We start from the raw sequence: 17,391 nt of genomic DNA on the forward strand, positions 1-17,391 counted from the left end.
TTAATCACTTTATGCGTATCCTTAGAATAGAGATATTGTCATTCAAGAACTTTGTTAGTAGAGTTCAGGCAGGGCTGTGTCATTAAGCCCTGGCTCAATGGTAATGTAAGGCCTAAACACAGCCTCGAAAGACAAAGGCGACGTAACAGTCATTTCGCACTCGATGGGATGAGCACTGTCACGACGTGTTTTGTCCAAGTCAGATAATGTTTTACGCCCTTAATACAATTGAAGGATCTAATGAGCTCTACGACTTGCTTGATTCGTCTCTCGATCAAGGGTGGATATTCTGCTCATATTACGTTCCCATGCTCGTGACATGAACACATGATTAGATGAATAGATATTGATTGGGTGGAATCAAGAGCTGGGTAAGAGATTTTAAAGACGTTGAGTGTGACGTCTGACTGACAAAGTGAGTAAAGCAACTATGACATGTATCATGAAAGCATTAGTGTTGCTGCTATGATGAGACTTGTATTGCAATTTTGTGTAGACCTATCTAAAAGTGTAAAGACAACCTTGATATACAACTAAACGGACTATTGCTAATGGCATAAAGGGGACTTTAGTGTCCAAAAAGAGAAGCTAAATGCTTCTGAAGAAAGAAGGAAAGGAAAGGAGTTGAGCTATGCTATGGTACTAGAGTCTTCAGGCTACGAAGTAGTGCAAAGAGCCCGCAAGTAACCCGAATTTATCGTCATGACCCTCAAGCATACGCCGCCATACCGGTCCAAGAAGCACGATTGCCCAAACCCTTCAAGTCAACAACTTGAGGACCATAAGAAGGATTCTCGAGATCAAAAATAGCGACAGCTGGAGCACTCTGAAGCACGTAGAGCTTAGATCCGGAGACGATACCGTCAAAGTTGCCCATACCTTGCTCATACCCAGGGAGAGTGCGGCTAATGGCCTTAGTCTCTTGGTTGACCGCGTTGATGTTAGCGACACCTGCGTCGAGAAGATACACGGACCCAGTCTCAGAAGACCTAGCAGTCCAGCAAGTAGCCATCTGAGTCGTGATGTTGAGGACGTTTTCAGTGCTGACTGTGTAGTCTTTGGAGATGGACACGAATGCAGCACCATAGGCAGGCGTGGAGACGACGGCGGAGTTGTCGTTTGAAAAGGACATGCCGAAAGGAATGGGAAGATTCTCGGGCCTGGACACCACAGCCTGCTCACTGACGATACCGTTTTCGACTTTGTAGGCGTAGATGTAGCCACTCTGCATGCCATCGCCTTTGATAACAACGAAAAGAGCCGTCTCGGAAGGGTTGAAGAGGATGTTTGACACAGTGTTGGGAGGTCCCATGATAGGGTTTGTCTGGTTCATGACTGGGAGGGATCGTAGGCCACCGACTGGCTTGACGCCATCACTGCCAGAAACACTGAAACATTGGACACCAGGCTTGGTTCCAGTGTTGGCAACACAGGCGACCTTATGCTTGGAAGAGTACGCCACTGTGTTGGGAGTGGTACCGATAGTATCGACTGGTTGTCCGATAAGCTTAGGATGGACTGGGTCATTCTTGGAGACGTGAAAAGCGGCCATAGTGTTAGATCCGGCGTTGACGGTGAACAATAGGTTTTCATCCACGATGATAGAGCCTTGGGAGAACAGAGGGTCTGGTGAGAAATGTTAGCATAGTTGTGGAATTGTTCTTTCTGCGACACTTACCAGCTGTGACGGAGCCATTGATGTTGTTGCCGATCATGCCATTGCCCCTGGTCGAAGTCCTCACGGGCTCGCCCAAAGAACCATCTTTGGTCATTCCGAAAGAGACCACAGAGGCACCATTGGGGTCGCTGTCGAGGAAATACAATGCTCCATTAGAAGGCTTGGGCTGAGGTAGAGCCTGAGTCCATGAGGCTGCTAGGAGGAGGAGAGAGATGCTCTTCATGATGTGGTAGCGAAAGTAGGTGTTTTATAGATTGGAAAACTGGTTGTATGATGAGTTGTTTGAGAATGGATCTGTAGTGGTAGTTTCTATTATTGAATGGGCGTCTTTCTTCTTTTTAAATGTTGTCCATAGAGCTCTGACAATGCTGTCATCGTCTCCATATTCAGCTTCATCCAACCTAGAACAGTGCCGAAATGCCTAGTTCATCTAAGCCTCTAGTCACTTAACCAATTCAGTCCCATGGAGCGCCGAAGTTTAGATTGCTGCATGCCGTCTGGTCCGTACTTGAGAAACAATTCCATCATATTTGGCTTAGAAATAACAACAGGCTGAGCACCTTTCCTAATCAGGAATATGTACGATTATTCAACTGTGAAACACAGACGTCAATGCTCCACAGAAACACAGCTGAGCCACGTAGCTGGTATTAGATGTAAGCTGACGGCGGATAAAAATGGCGGGAGGTTGAGCTAGTGAGATGGTAGAGTGAGACTTGCTCACACTTGTCCGAAATAGGAAGTTTTGATTAGAAGCTGTCTTGTTGGTTGTCAAAGCTTTGGGAGGTCTATGGTCTCTACACAGAGAATAATTTTGAGCTTTCATATATGAACAAGTTTACCGACCGGATTTCTTGCTATCTACAAGATTGCATTCCGATGGGCATGACAGTTGATGGAACTCACACGCTGGAGCAAGGTGTGTCTATATGCTTCGGAGCCGGTATCAATCCACCAATTGATCGGATATTTCAATAATATCTATACTAAATGTCTATATGAAGTCTTTCTAGTATAACAAATCGCTCCAGGGGATATCTATCACTTTCGATCGCAGTTCAGTAGTTCAGTAGCTTAACCAAAGTGCTGATGAGGCAATGAAACCTGGTCTAATCGTAGGTATCTTATCAGTCAGCAGATACGGCGTCATGATAGGTTGTGATTCTAATCACGTGCGAGGCTGCTTGGTTGAACAAAATAGCTGCTGACAACACCATCACATTTCTCAAGCGCGGGGTTTAGCAACGACGCTAGATTGTTAGTGATTTAGACCAATTACAAGCGTGCATTGTCAGATTTCGCTTTTCTCAATGAACCCACACGTAAGGCTGAGTTGTGTCTCAGCATTCCTCTTTCGATCGTCCTCTTTATGTGCCTTATCGCTGCCACCCCCATTGGCGCCAAGAAATAGAAGCCCTATCTGGTATCGACCATACCCAAAGCCTCGCTACATATCTGCAATGCGTCTTATCAATGTCGAAACTCTGGAGTTGGAATCTTTCGTTGGAGATCTTGGTCGAGAAGTGCCAACATATGCCATCCTCTCACACGTGTGGACGAACGAAGAAGTCTCATATCAACAAATGACTGGTTCACTTCCTCTATCAGAAGACTCCAAAGGATATCGGAAAATCGTCGAGTTCTGCGCAAAAGTCAGAAATGAGGGATTTGAGTACGCCTGGGTGGACACTTGCTGTATAGACAAGACGTCAAGCGCAGAACTATCAGAGGCTATCAACTCCATGTTTCTATGGTATCGAAAGTCCGATGCTTGCTATGTGTATCTACAAGATGTGCCCAGCATAGAGAACCCTGTCACAAAAGGATCCCAATTTCGTCAGAGTCGCTGGTTTACGCGTGGATGGACCCTACAAGAGTTACTTGCGCCACATGAAGTGATATTCTTGGCCAACGATTGGCGTGAGATTGGTACGAAAGCCACTCTCAGTGCGACAATCTCGGAGATAACAAAGATTGATATAAAAACTCTGGTTGGGCACACGTGGACTCATGTCAGCATTGCCATGATCATGTCATGGGCATCAGAGCGACAGACTACGAGATTGGAAGATCACGCATATTCACTGCTGGGTCTTTTCGATGTCAACATGCCTCTAATATATGGAGAAGGTCAGAAAGCGTTTTACAGACTTCAAGTCGAGATAATGAAGCTCTCAAATGACGATTCATTATTTGCATGGTCTACGGAGCCACTCCAAGATAAAGGCTACTCCACAAGAGAGGGAATCTCTGCAAGGGGCTTTCAGTTTCTAGGTCTCTTAGCACCATCTGTTTCTTGCTTTAGAGATTCGCACGACATTGTGACACCGAAGGATTATCCAGACAGCCATTCGCCTTATGATATGGTAAAGCAAAATGTCAGTTTATCAGCTGTGTTGGTCAAACTATGTCCATTACCAATCGACCCCAAGAATCTCAACTGCGGAATAGACGACGTTGATGTAGTCGGAACAGTCCGATTCTCAAAGAATGTCCACCCTGTGAAAGCCATTGACCACAACCTTGTCATCACGCCAGCTAGACAAAACTCCAAAGGGTTGAAAGCAATGTGTCTGCTCGCCATACTACGATGTCGGAATAAAGATGGATATATCGCGATACCCATTAAGAAACTGGCTTCTGGTGGTTTCCAAAGAGTGGAAAACGGCTATCGATGTAGATGGTTTAGAGTGCGCTTGATGCCACTACGCTTGTGTCTCACGGATGAAAAGGAGAGACAGCATCATGAGTCGGCATACAGATTGAGGCAGTTTGACTCTGAGAATAGAGAAAGAGGGCCTCCAGCAGATCCACCGGAAACGATACTTATTAAAGCATATGTTCCATTGGAAACATCATTTGGGTCTTCGAAATCATTGTCAAAGGCTGAAGGTCTCAACCCAACGTTCAGGTTCAGATCACTACCTATAGAACACGCCAACTATGTCCTCAGTGGTAGCTATCCATTTGACAGTATACTACCCCTACCGGAGTCGCGAGCTCATGCTTCTGTACTTGAGAAGTTCAATGCAAGCATAGACTCAGCCCCGACCACACTGATTCTGTTTAGAGATAATGAGCCGAGAGGTACACTGCCGCCATTTCTCATCTGTGTTAAATCTCGCAGAGATAACATGCAGAGTTCTGGTAGCATGATAGGGTGTTTCGTAGGACCTCAAGCGGAGAGCTGGATCAAGGCACCAGAAACTCTTGATGATGATTTTGTCCAAGTCGACACCAAACGAGCATGCACAAGGATACCACTCTTGGGAGATTTATATCTAGTCTTTCGAGCTCGCCAAGGCATTGATCAAAGTTCAATACGTTACCTCAACGTCACCATAGAAAAAAGGCTGACGTGGGACACGGAATCACAGAATGATCCGTCTAGCATGAACGGGGTTATAATATCGGGTTCGGAAGAGTCTTTATCACGTCGCTTCACTGACATATCTATATAATTGGAGCAACAAAAACCAAGAAACGGCACCTGATTCCTATTACATTGAACTACTTACCATATGTACAGTCAAACTATGAAACATACTCCAGCCCTGTAGTGATATCACCCCATTTCGCACCAGCCATATCCGAAAAGTAATTTGACTTTGGGCTCCAAGAACCCGTACCACCCTTCGGAAACACTGAACCAGCATTCTTCAGATACGTTGAAGACAGACTCATCATTGACTTCACAGGCATATCCTCTGAAGAAGTCAGACGAGGAATGACAGCAACAGCCTTCTTCTCTTCCATCTTGCGCAGGATACGAACACATAGTCGAGCGCTGACATCAGCACCCAAAGTCCATGATGCATTCTCGTATCCCATCATGAAGAGCACGTTGGGAACATCCTCAAGCATGGTAGCCTTCCATGCAAACTTGTCAGCCACGTTGAACTCGGTTCCATCCATACTAAACTTGATACCACCTCCAAAGCGTAACTTAAGACCCGTCGCCGTCACGATTAAATCAGGATGTAATGTGTCTCCTGATTCAAGCTCAATGGTCTTCTCCGTGATAGTCTTGATCTTGTCGGTCACCACGTCTGCCTTTCCAGAACGAATAGCAGCGAAGAAATCACCGTTCGGGCACGCACAGAAACGCTGCTCCCATGGGTTGTAGCGGGGTTTGAAGTGAGGATCCCACTTGACGTCGGGAGGGAGTTGTTTGATGGTGACGCGCTTGATTATCCTCTTAGCTAGACCAGGGCAGGACTTGCATAGAAATGTAGTGAGATAGCTTTCTACTAGCCACATGAGACGATTCATGAAGAGAGCCATGCTGGCGGGGAGAATGGTGAAGAAAAGACGTGTGAGAAAGCTAGTCGAAGGGAGAGGCATGATGTAAGTGGGACTTCGCTGAAGCATGGTAACTCGTTTGACCTTGTCTGCCACTGATGGGACGATGGTGACAGCTGTGGCGCCGCTTCCAATGACTACGACTTCCTTGTTGGTATAGTCGTAGTCTTCAGGCCAAAACTGAGGGTGAATAACCTTGCCTTGAAATCTTTCGATTCCAGGAATGGCAGCCTTCAGTGGTGTCTGATAGTCGTAGTAGCCAGTTCCAAGAAGCAAAAACTTCGCTTGGAAAGTGATAGGCTTCTCATCGCCATTGTGGAACACCTCAAGGTTCCATCTCTTGTCCTTGGTAGACCAATTGGCTTGTTTGACAGAATGTTTGTAACAGATGTGATGGTCGATGCCAGCAGACCGAGCTGATTCGATCATGTAATTTTTGATCTCTTCACCTGGAGCCAAAGACTCATCGCGTTTCCAAGGACTCCAGGGAAAGCCAAATGTGAAAATGTCAGAGTCTGATCGGATACCAGGGTACTTGAACAGATCCCAGGTACCACCAATGGAATCTCGACCTTCAAGAATGGCATAGGTGAGATTTGAAGGGCCTTCTGTTTGTAGGCGGTATGCTGCGTTGATGCCAGAAATTCCAGCACCAATGATGATAACATCAAAGGACTTTGTGTCATTCGTTTGTTGCTCCATTGTGACAGATGTTTCTTCAATGTGTGTCAATGTCGATAATCTTCAAGTTGTTCGCAACGCGGCTACTCAGTTATAAACGATGTTGGACGATCCCAGCTATCCAATAAATTTAAATGAGCTTATCAAAACCTCGGCATCTACCCTGAGCTACCCCACCAACCATCGAATGGATAGCTAGGTTGAAGCATAGCTTCCGAACTACTCTCGGGACCCGCGCAACGATCTTCATCGGTTGTTCTAAACCCTTGACAATGACGTTGTCGCTTGTGAGGTAACGGGTTCCGCGGGCACGGAAACGTAGATCGCAAGCTAAACTGCAAAGAGAAGACATGAACCGTTTAGAGTTGACAATGCGGGGCAAACATGAACCTCGTGTCGATCCGAACATCCTTTCAGGGATAGATAGATGGATTTATTTGCGTGTACTAGCAGGGGACTGTTTGTTTCGAGAGGCTAGTGTGTTACTGACTGAGTCAAGGTGGGTGCATCGGGTATAATTATCACGCGACTACGTTGTCAAAGCTGCATAGCTAAATTTGTTTATGGCGGGGTACATGGCCTCAATCTGTCTTATTCAAAAAGCATGTGAAATTGGTAAATTACGTAGTTTCATCCATCTATCTTTGTTGGGGATCAAGGATTGTTCCCACCGTCGATCTCGTCAAGCCCTTGTTCGTGCATCAAAGCTCCCTCGCTACAAAGCTCTGCAACTCCAACCCCGCACTCACGTTCAAGAATCTTCTAGCATTCTCAACGGCCTTTTTAGCCTCGGCACCGAATCCCACCATGTCTCCCAGTAGCAGAATGTCATGAGGACACCCTTCAGACACGTCCAAGTGGATGTTCCAACCATGCTTCTCGTAGCGATGACAGAAGTTCTTGATATCAGCACATAGGACTTCGCTTCCTCCTGCGTTGACGTATACTGGAAGTGACTCTTTGAGGCTGAATGGGTTGCGTAATGGTGAAAGGTATGGTCCTGCGGGGTCGGTCGCTCCATAGCCGGAGACTGTAGCTGCACCCCAGCGCGCAAAATACGTGTTCAGGTAGTCCGTTTTGTAGTTGGGTGACTGCTTGACGTCCTGCTCTAGAGCAGCTGCGACGTCTACCCAAGGTGACCAAAGAGTCATGGCTTTGGGGAGTGGTATATTGTCAACTTGTCCGTGTTCGTGAATGTATCGCACCAAAGCAAGTGCCAGGTTGGCTCCGGCTGAGTCGCCTGACAAAATAATTTGACTAGCAGGAATACCTTTGTCTTTGATCAGATCCAGATAAGCCGTTAGGGCATCCTGAAGAGGAGCTGGAAATTGTCCGTTGTTGCTACTCGAGAGACGATACTGTGGCGTGCAAACATGAGTACAGCCCATATGTCTCACGAGAGTTTTCGCCAAAAATCCAGTGTCTTCATCACGTCCATTCCCAATAACATAGCCTCCGCCGTGGAAGTGCAACGCAACAACCATATTGGAGTTGACGAGTCCCGCGGGTGGAGGTCGTGCTGGCGTCCAAGTCATTCCCAACTGCGCAGGTCGCACAATGTAATCCGAAAGAATTCCTCTATAGAGCTTGGGCGATCGTGGAGAGACTACTTCGAACCGATTCTTTTCACGTTTTGGATCAAGTCTCAATCGGTCCCCGTACTTAGTAAGTGACCAGTAGAGAAGGACAAGACGGATAAGGCGGACGCGGACGGCTTGGTTGAGAGACCATTTTCGCGAGGGTCGAAGATATGGGATGAGGCAGAGGGTGATGTCGAGAAGGAAATGTGAGAATAGCCATGGCGTGATTAGAGCCGTGTAGATGTAATCGATGCATAATTTGACTGAATTAATGAGCGCCATGTCCGTTGAGCGCGGTCTTTCTTGATGCAAGCTGTTCAGTGGCAGTATGATGGAGAGAAGATTGGCACGAGCTTGTGGAAAACAGCGAGGGCAGGCAGGCCTTTATGTACTTGGCTGGTGCTGATGAACAATTAAACTCAAATCGTGCACTAAATAGTGGTGAAATTACCGAGGCTATCAACTTCGCATCCCACGATGCTTTATTCACGATACCTAATCGTTCGTTCGCCCAATTCCTCTTCCAGGTAATTCACTACAAACTACATTTACGGCTAAGCTGTCTTTCCAATCATATCCCGAAGTATCTCCTGTATCCAAGTAGGCCATCCTCTAATTCCAGAGATACCAGAAGCAGACTTTGGAACAATGATTTGACCACCACGCTTACGTTTAATCTGCGCGACAACTTCATTCGCGATGTCATCGGGAGTCAAGAACTTAACTCCTCCACGCTCCAGTTTCTCCGCAAATCCTTCAACAAGAGGGGTTCTGACAAAATTGGGGTGGACAACAGTTGTCAAAACATTGGGAGCCTTGTAAAAATGCTTGAGCTCACTAGCAAGTGACTCGTGGAAAGATAACGCGCCAGCTTTGGTCGCTGAGTAATCGGCGCCTGTGGGCAAAGCAACGAAAGACGCGATACTTGCGACTGTGATGATATGACCCTTGTCAAGCTGGATCATCCGAGGGAGGAATTGTTGAGTTGTGTACCACAAAGACATGAGATTGACGCCCATAATCTTGCGAAGGAATGATTCCGACATCTTCAGAATTGGCATAGGAGATGTGATACCAGCATTGTTGATAAGTATGGTTGGATGACCAAGCTCGCGTCGCACGGCATCAGCCGCTTCCGCGACAGATTCCACAGTGGTAATATCGCAGCGATAAAAGTGAACGCGAGAATCAGCCTGCAATTCTTTGGGCAGATCCTGGACGTCAAAGACGGCTACTCGTATTCCCAACCCCGACAACTTTTGCACCATGCTCAAGCCAATACCGCTGGAACCGCCAGTTACAACAGCGATTTCATTTGTCCAGGACCAATTCGAGGCGGGTCTGAGACGCCAGGAATTGTGAGCCATCACATTGAGAACCTTGTTGATGGTACGTAGAACACTCAGGCTAGTCCAGATGAGGAGAACCTTTTTGACAGTTGAAAGGTCTAGGGTAGTTGAGATCTGAGGTGAAAGTCGCGCGACAATTGAAGATAGTGCATTGCTGGCGACTTCTGGTGCGTAGATTGATGTGAGAAGTAATGGACATGATAGCATTGGTGAGAGGATGAAGTCATTCAGAGTCTGAATGTAGCCCAAGACGGGACTGTAAAGAAGAGACGACATGATTGTCAGGAAATTGAAACAAGTATGAGATGCGATTGGTTGGATCTTGGGTGGTCACTGCAACGGTGCAAAGTAATAAACTTTTGTACTGCCGGGTCATCTTATCTTATACGATCATATATCTCAAACAATGAGCCTTGATACTTTATCCTTAGAATATCGCTTGTCTATCCCATGAAGCCGATCATGTTGTTTCAAGCCGAGGTTCACTCAAAGTCCCAACAGGAACCAAACTCTCATATCGCAAGCTTGACCGTAACAAGCTACCGTGCAGATCTTGCCCATCCCCCGGCAGTTGAGGCACCGTCTGGACTCTCTCAGGCCGTGCTAGACCCCGCTACCAACCCTGTTTTCCAACATCCATGCCCTGTCACCTCATTTGGAGCTAAAGCATCATGGTTGCTGTCCGTGCCAGACTAACTGGCACTGTCCGCCCTGCTTTTCCGCAGTGGATCATACAGACAGCACTGAGGCTCCTCTTCCCCATCTTACTCTAGACTTATCTCAAACCACTCAACTCTGACCAGTCTGAAGGATTGTTTCCACATATCGTGCTTTAGTCAAGATGGTTTTCCCAGGACGATTCAGCTCAGGTTGTTTGCGGTGTCGCCAGCGCAAAGTCAAGGTACGTAACTAATGAGATGCTTCAAGATCTGTAGCTGATAATGATAGTGCGATGAGGGGAAACCCACGTGTCGACGATGCTACAACTATGGCAAGCCTTGCCTTGGATACACCGACGAGTTTCAATTCCGACATTCAGCTCAGAAGCCAAAGTCACCGAATACTACAGTATCTCCAAAAACAACAAATACGATACCCGTTGTTACTCCGAGTCCGCGGACGCCCGAGAAAGAGAAGGACAATGCGTCTATAAAGCCGATCAAACGGGTCCCCGAACCGACCGCCCGCCGGAGATCTCAAGGCATCATCCGGCAACCTGTCCAATCCTACGATGACATGTCGCTATGTTACTTTGTCCGTCGCTTTGTCTCGCCTGACGAAGGTGATGGATTCCCGGGCCACTTTAGCTTTCTTCCGAGTTTCTTCAATCATCACCATGATGGCGGGTTAGTCGAGACGGCAACGCTCAGTGTAGCTCAACTGGCTGCGTTCAATCATTTGGGTAATGAAGAACTTCGGACGCGATCATTGAGGAACTATGGGCGGGTCATCAAGGGATTACAGCAGACTATACAGTCTGATACCCAAGCGCTTGACGATAGTGTCATTGCGACAATCTTGCTGCTGTGCACATACAAGGTGAGTGCTTCATCCAGATATAGTATGTTGGCAAGTCTAACTTGAGTAGGACTTTAGTGGTGAAGGATTGGGAGACCCGAATGAACACGCTTCGGGTTTGTTTTACTTGCTGGAGAAACGAGGGCCAAGCCAAATCGCCACGAGGCGGGGATCAGAGCTATTTTTACTTGCTCTATTACGCCTAGTAAGTCACCTTGACTATAGAAATGAATCTGTATTAATGAAGTGCTGTAGCAAATCTACTCTTTCATTCACGGCGACGATACATATACCGACCCCGGAGCTATCGCCACTGTGATAGGCATCTTTGATCCTCTTCTCCGAGCTCTAGCAATGATGTCCAAGACATTATCCCTCCGTCATCGTCTATTCCAATTTATACAGACCGAGATATTGCAAGGCGGTAGTCCTTCAGCTTCATCCGAAGACAGTAAAAGCGCTGAGGAAGAGAGACTCCTACTACAGGAATGCTTCGACATGTTGGATGTCTTCCACGCATGGGACTGCGAGGCCGCAACATACTGGCAAAACACCTTCGAGGGCCGCGGTGTTCCTACAATGCTAGGAGAAATGGGCGTTGGTAACATGCACTACGACGCCGAGACAGCATGCATCATGATTCTCGTCCGGTCAGCGCGTCTCATTTTACTACAAAGCATGCTGCTCTACCAGACAACACTCCAAACGACCGAAGAAGAACCAGAATATGAGTATAGTAGCTACCAGGCCATGTGGGCGCAATGCGTTCCCATCCTGGAGTGTGACGTGCGTAAATGTGTCGACGACATGCTCACCAGCGTGCCGTATGCACTAGGTGATATTGACTCCAACGGTATGCCCTCAAGTATGTTGTACGACGGAGCGGCTGCCATTATGATAGTGCACTCAATTAGGCTTGTCACACATTGCGTTTACACTACACCTGCACAGGCGGAGAGGGCAGCTATCATATTGACACGGTTGAACTCTGCGATTGGTATTAGGTCTGCTGTTGGATGGTTGGCGGCGGACGCTTGTGAGGGAGACATTACAAATAACCTTTTGGCAGCTTCACCGAGGTTATTGGAGTCTAGGCTGTTGGATTGTAGACTTGATGACAATCTTGGTGCGTCTCCGGATCCTTCTTGGCTTTCTTCTTGATGCGGGCGTCATGTTTGTATGTTATAACTATCTAGTTTAAAACTCAGCAATATTACTTTCCCAGTCCTGGTTCACTTGTCTGGGCCACTCATCTCACTTCTGCTTTCGTGATGTAGGCAAAGTTTTGTTGGTCACCATGTCATCCCTTTCCCAAAGGAACATCAATGCCGGGAAAATGGGTCCTCCAACCACTGCCAACAACATCGCCCTGATACCTGTGACCAACACATTCGGAGCCCTCTGGGCAATGGAGAGCTGGTAGGCAGACCAGATAATCATGGAGAGACAGGTGCAGTAGACGTCCCATCGCAAGAACGAGACTACAACCTCCCTAGACTGCAAAGCTGAAACGGACGGCTCCAAGAGAGCCAGTGTCGGTGGGTTCGTGATCGATGTAAGGGCAAGTATGTGGTGTCCGGATACAGGTTGAACTTGGCCAATCCAGGACGCGAAAATGGTGCCCATCACAGCGAGGTGAATACTCATAGTCAGCCCAGTGATGAACATGTACGCGCGGTTGAAGGCGTTTCTACACAGCCTCAAGTCGACATTTGCCTTACTCGAGGAAGCTTGTCCCCGAAAGCCACTAAAAAGACGCGAGACACGCTGAAGTGCAGACTGGTATAACGGAAAAGGTTGCCAGAGCGCGACAGCGATGAATTTTGCCTCTCGAGAGATGTCGAAGACCAGTGGTAGACAAAGTCCAATACTCGGCAAAACGTATGATATGATTGTAGCAGCAGGCAAGAAGCTGAGATCGATCGGGTCGGCGAGGAGGTTCGCTTGGTGCGGAATTGAGGGCGAGAGTAGGAGTTGGATGGTAAGGTAGATTGGTGCGATGATGGTGATGGTAACGGCTTGAAACACTATCCCAAATGTTCCGGTCCTAGAGTTAGAGTCAGTATTGCCAAAAGTCTTGAAGTCAGTGAGTTTGCCACCTACCAGCTCAGAATTGTGCCCTTGTTTCCAAATCTCAAGCCCTCAAGAGCGATGATATACCAAGCACCACCAAACTGAGCAGCCAAGTACACAAAAGCAAGCAAAGCTTCAAGATCCATTCCTTTGACATCTGGATTCTTTCTTAAACCTTGAGAGAAGAACTCAAGCAGCAGATTCACTGCCTCATCGACACTCTCCAAACCTGTGATGGGTCGTGACACTGAGTCCGTCATGTCGAGAATGCACTTCTCTGAACCAGTGTTGCAAACACGCAAAGCATCAAAGAAGCCATGTGAATGTGACGTGAACATACTAGCATAACCTCCGAGGAGGGCACAGCCGAGGATAAGACTGACAATGACGACGGGAGCCATCCTAACAAACTTTGATGATGGTTGCAGATCGAGGTTTCGAGTCAAACAGAAGTTAACAAACGAGCGTTCCCAACATCCTCGTGACCTTAATAAATCTGCACATTCTTCCAGGCTGAAATCTCATGTACGCGGTGAGAAGAAAAAGTGCGTAATCCTCAGCTGTCGGTTGTTGGAATGATTTACCAAGTCCATCTAGTTTCGGATTAGGTTGCGAAAAAGCTGATTATTTCGAGAACAACATCATGAATAAAGATTACAAACCACATGTGAAGATGTAAAAAAATGTTGAGGAAAAAATCACCATCACGAAAGAGTTTAACCTGCGAGCTGACGAACAAGAACAAGCTCGATCCACGTGCCATCCTCTTCGTAAACTAAACCCTTCAATCTCAGCTCGCATGCTAAGCCTGATTGGGTCAACCTATGCGACGCTGAAAAGCGTTAAGACGATGCCGATCTCATGAGGGGCTTACTGCTCTTAGTCTAGTTGAGCGGTGACTGTCACTTAGAGGAAAACTGGCGATGGCTTCACACCCACACTACCCTCACGACGTGCAGTAGTACCGAGTATGAGATCCAGATGTAGTATGACGCTGGGGTGGGACATGTAGTTTTCACATGATATAATTGCGGCCCAATTCGTGGGTTATTTTGGTCAACCGAATGCGAATGGACCAGCATTATTGTTTAACCAGATTAAGATTATATCCAGATCGTTGGATTTATGGATACTTGAACTGTCCCAATAATTCCGGAAAAAGCATCAAACACATCATTTACAGTCCATCAGGCACATCGTCAACATGGCCGTCCTATCCAAGCTTTTGAGTATTCCGAGTCTTACCCTCGCAGCTTGTATTGAGGGTTTCTTTGCCATCAAGTTGTTTCCTAATTACTACAGCAGTCAGAGTCATTTGGCGGCTGTGGTCACAATACTGCTAATCAACTATGCGTTCGGAGTCATTTTCTGGGTGTTATTGTACCCACGTCTGTTCAGCCCACTTCGACGTATTCCGGGACCAAAGGTAGGCCATCAGTTCAGAGACTGATTAATCTTGTAATACTGACTGGCTCATTCGATAGGCCTATCTGAGTGCCGCTCATCATTCTTTGGTCGTCAAAGGAAGACCATCTGGTGACCTATTCCTCGATCTAGCAAAGGAATATCCCCGACAAGACATCATTATGCTCAATTCCACTCGCGACCAAGTATGCATCATGAATCCTCAGCTTCTGGCAGACCTTTTAGTTCACAATTGCTACGACTTTGCCAAACCGAAACGGATCAGCGGCTTCTTGCGTCATGTTCTAGGAGACGGTCTCATCATTGTCGAAGGTGAACAGCACAAATTCCTACGAAAGAATTCGACACCAGCGTTTCACTTTCGCCATATCAAGGAGCTCTATCCTATGATGTGGACCAAGAGTGAGACACTGACAAAAGCCATCGCTCAGGACATTAAGGCATCTAGATCATCGGTCGTGGAGCTCAACGGTTGGGCGAGCAAGGTCACTTTAGACATCATCGGTATTGCTGGTCTCGGTCGCAAATTTGATGCTGTCGAGAAGAAGATTGATCCACTGGCCGATATCTACGAACAGCTTCTCGAACCTGACCGAGAGAAGCTCATCTTTGCGATGTTGTCTTTGGCCGTGGGATTGCCCATCATTCGTCTTATTCCGTGGAAGATGAATGACGTATTCAACTACTTGACTGGATCTTTGAATGAGCTCTGCTACCCTATGATCAAGGAGAAGAAGGCTGCAATTTTTGACAAGGGAGATGATCACTTTGACGTTTTGTCGCTTCTGATCAAGTCCAACAACTTTTCAGATGAGGCCTTGAAGGATCAACTACTAACTTTCTTGGCAGCTGGGTAAGTCGAGACATAACATTTGAAGGTATACGTATTTAACAGTTTATAGACATGAAACTACCGCGTCAGCACTTACCTGGGCTTGCTACCTACTCACCAAGTACCCCGACATCCAGAAGAAGCTCAGAGAGGAAATCCGAGATGCATTACCCGCCGACGTCGACAGCAACACACCAGACCTCGCCAGTATTCTCGAACAACTACCCTACCTCAACGGCGTCATGCACGAAACCCTACGCCTATACCCAACCGTTCCTCTAACCATGCGTTCCGCCCTCCGCGACACACGCATCGGTGATCAATACATCCCCCAAGGCACCGACGTAATTGTTTCAATCTGGTACATAAACCGCTCCCCAGAAATCTGGGGTCCAGACGCAGCAGAGTTTCGCCCCGAGCGATGGATGACAGAGGATGGAAAGCCCAATCAGAACGGAGGAGCAAGCAGTAACTACAACTTCCTTACCTTTTTGCACGGCCCACGAAGTTGTATCGGTCAGGGCTTTGCAAAGGCTGAGATGCGATGTTTGTTGGCGAACATGGTCAAGTCATTTGAGTGGACGTTGGCGATGGACGATAAACTTGTTTTGCCGAGGGGTGTTATTACTATCAAGCCAGAGAATGGCATGTATCTTAACATGAAGGCTATCTGAGACGATGTTATGAGAAGAAGAAAATTGCGATTGTATCTAGTTAGCGAGTCCATTGTTATGAAATTGCTTTTTGCTTTTTCCCCTCATATTAATCAGATGAGTTACTCGCTAAGATACTGGGAATGTTACATTCCGCATTTACCCATTCGTCTCTCCGAGATGAGGCTTCACGAGAAATGCTAAGGTATGTTTGTCAGTGCCCAATTGGTTGAAGTCATGCGCTCCAATGGAGAATTGATACAACACAACATACTCGACGAGAAAGCCGCTGCTGTGATCAATAATGTCAAATTCTTCAGTCAGTCAGTCATGATTACGCTGGAAGTCATAATTGCCATTTTGCTCGTATTGATCTGATGTATCTAGATTATCTACCAATGGGCTAAATAGAGCCACAGGAGGCGAATGTCAGATGAGCCATACCCCAGCTCATCTTACCCGGGACCTGCATCGATGTACGAATAGGCCGAGGCAAACTAAAGCTTGGCCTACATCGGCCAAATCCTATCCTTCTCTCAAACGGGTTATTTAGGATTGACATTGATCACCTGACCCTGGACGCTCCGTAGTAATTTCTCAGCTGAACTAGACAATCGCAGTACCCAATGGTAACTGACAGCAACCTCCACCAAGGTGAAGATACTTCTATGCTTTCACATCAGACCACTGATAGCATCATCCGTTCCTGGGGTAGCATCCGGCTAAGATCTTGCGATCAGCCTGTTATAAGCTAGGTTGTAATATTGAAAACTCTAGTCCATCGCCACTAAACACATTGAATCTCATGGATTCATTCGTGGCCCAAGTAGGTCTCGATCAATTAAGGTTGTGAAGGTTAGTAAGATCAATCAATATCTGGGGTAAAGACCACATTGGCACGCCAATCGGTTAAAAGCATCCCTGCATCATCATCAAGGCTATCAGTTTGTTTGTCTAGCCCACTAACAATTACACAAAACCGCAATATCGGAACTCATCTTCATCCAAATCAGCTCAAATTCTCTTATTAACCGCTGCATCAGCCGATTCAAGACCCATATTTGAGGGGGACAATTCAGATTCGGATGTTACTTGCGCTTTGAGGTTACAGCGTACATCTTGGCGATGTTCCGACATTTCCTCAATGGGCGTTGCTCGGAACTTGGTACTCCGCACACAAGGCTTCCAACAGCGCTGATAAATAAAACCACCGGGAAAAGGTGCCGTGAACACGGGTAAAACACTTATCATTATCGACTAGGGTCTTGCAATATAGTCGGGCTTCAAGGCGATCATGAAT

At 46.9% G+C, this 17,391-nt stretch overlaps 8 protein-coding genes across 8 annotated transcripts; 3 read left to right on the top strand and 5 right to left on the bottom strand.

The window, feature by feature from the left end:
• Window positions 1–709: 709 nt before the first annotated feature.
• Window positions 710–1,901, bottom strand: FSST1_012769 (uncharacterized protein; the record flags this gene model as incomplete). Its single annotated transcript, XM_083236024.1, has 2 exons — window positions 710–1,626; window positions 1,679–1,901. The coding sequence occupies 2 exons, from the start codon at window positions 1,899–1,901 to the stop codon at window positions 710–712; spliced, it is 1,140 nt and encodes a 379-aa protein (XP_083082465.1).
• A 1,237-nt stretch (window positions 1,902–3,138) lies between these two features.
• Window positions 3,139–5,139, top strand: FSST1_012770 (heterokaryon incompatibility protein-domain-containing protein; the record flags this gene model as incomplete). Its single annotated transcript, XM_083236025.1, has 1 exon — window positions 3,139–5,139. The coding sequence occupies one exon, from the start codon at window positions 3,139–3,141 to the stop codon at window positions 5,137–5,139; it is 2,001 nt and encodes a 666-aa protein (XP_083082466.1).
• A 73-nt stretch (window positions 5,140–5,212) lies between these two features.
• FSST1_012771 (flavin-containing monooxygenase) lies at window positions 5,213–6,682 on the bottom strand (the record flags this gene model as incomplete). The annotated part of the gene is made up of 1 exon (XM_083236026.1): window positions 5,213–6,682. The coding sequence occupies one exon, from the start codon at window positions 6,680–6,682 to the stop codon at window positions 5,213–5,215; it is 1,470 nt and encodes a 489-aa protein (XP_083082467.1).
• Window positions 6,683–7,362: 680 nt separating this feature from the next.
• On the bottom strand, window positions 7,363–8,523 carry FSST1_012772 (uncharacterized protein; the record flags this gene model as incomplete). Its single annotated transcript, XM_083236027.1, has 1 exon — window positions 7,363–8,523. The coding sequence occupies one exon, from the start codon at window positions 8,521–8,523 to the stop codon at window positions 7,363–7,365; it is 1,161 nt and encodes a 386-aa protein (XP_083082468.1).
• Window positions 8,524–8,795: 272 nt separating this feature from the next.
• Window positions 8,796–9,866, bottom strand: FSST1_012773 (uncharacterized protein; the record flags this gene model as incomplete). The annotated part of the gene is made up of 1 exon (XM_083236028.1): window positions 8,796–9,866. The coding sequence occupies one exon, from the start codon at window positions 9,864–9,866 to the stop codon at window positions 8,796–8,798; it is 1,071 nt and encodes a 356-aa protein (XP_083082469.1).
• Window positions 9,867–10,431: 565 nt separating this feature from the next.
• FSST1_012774 (Zn(II)2Cys6 transcription factor) lies at window positions 10,432–12,269 on the top strand (the record flags this gene model as incomplete). Its single annotated transcript, XM_083236029.1, has 4 exons — window positions 10,432–10,491; window positions 10,539–11,129; window positions 11,179–11,313; window positions 11,364–12,269. The coding sequence occupies 4 exons, from the start codon at window positions 10,432–10,434 to the stop codon at window positions 12,267–12,269; spliced, it is 1,692 nt and encodes a 563-aa protein (XP_083082470.1).
• Window positions 12,270–12,362: 93 nt separating this feature from the next.
• FSST1_012775 (uncharacterized protein) lies at window positions 12,363–13,582 on the bottom strand (the record flags this gene model as incomplete). The annotated part of the gene is made up of 2 exons (XM_083236030.1): window positions 12,363–13,155; window positions 13,212–13,582. The coding sequence occupies 2 exons, from the start codon at window positions 13,580–13,582 to the stop codon at window positions 12,363–12,365; spliced, it is 1,164 nt and encodes a 387-aa protein (XP_083082471.1).
• An 803-nt stretch (window positions 13,583–14,385) lies between these two features.
• On the top strand, window positions 14,386–16,112 carry FSST1_012776 (cytochrome P450; the record flags this gene model as incomplete). The annotated part of the gene is made up of 3 exons (XM_083236031.1): window positions 14,386–14,607; window positions 14,666–15,459; window positions 15,509–16,112. The coding sequence occupies 3 exons, from the start codon at window positions 14,386–14,388 to the stop codon at window positions 16,110–16,112; spliced, it is 1,620 nt and encodes a 539-aa protein (XP_083082472.1).
• Window positions 16,113–17,391: the final 1,279 nt, after the last annotated feature.

Source organism: Fusarium sambucinum, chromosome III (genome assembly GCF_050947815.1).
Source record: "Fusarium sambucinum isolate potato_lamoka chromosome III, whole genome shotgun sequence".
In the NCBI taxonomy this organism is placed as follows: domain Eukaryota; kingdom Fungi; phylum Ascomycota; class Sordariomycetes; order Hypocreales; family Nectriaceae; genus Fusarium; species Fusarium sambucinum.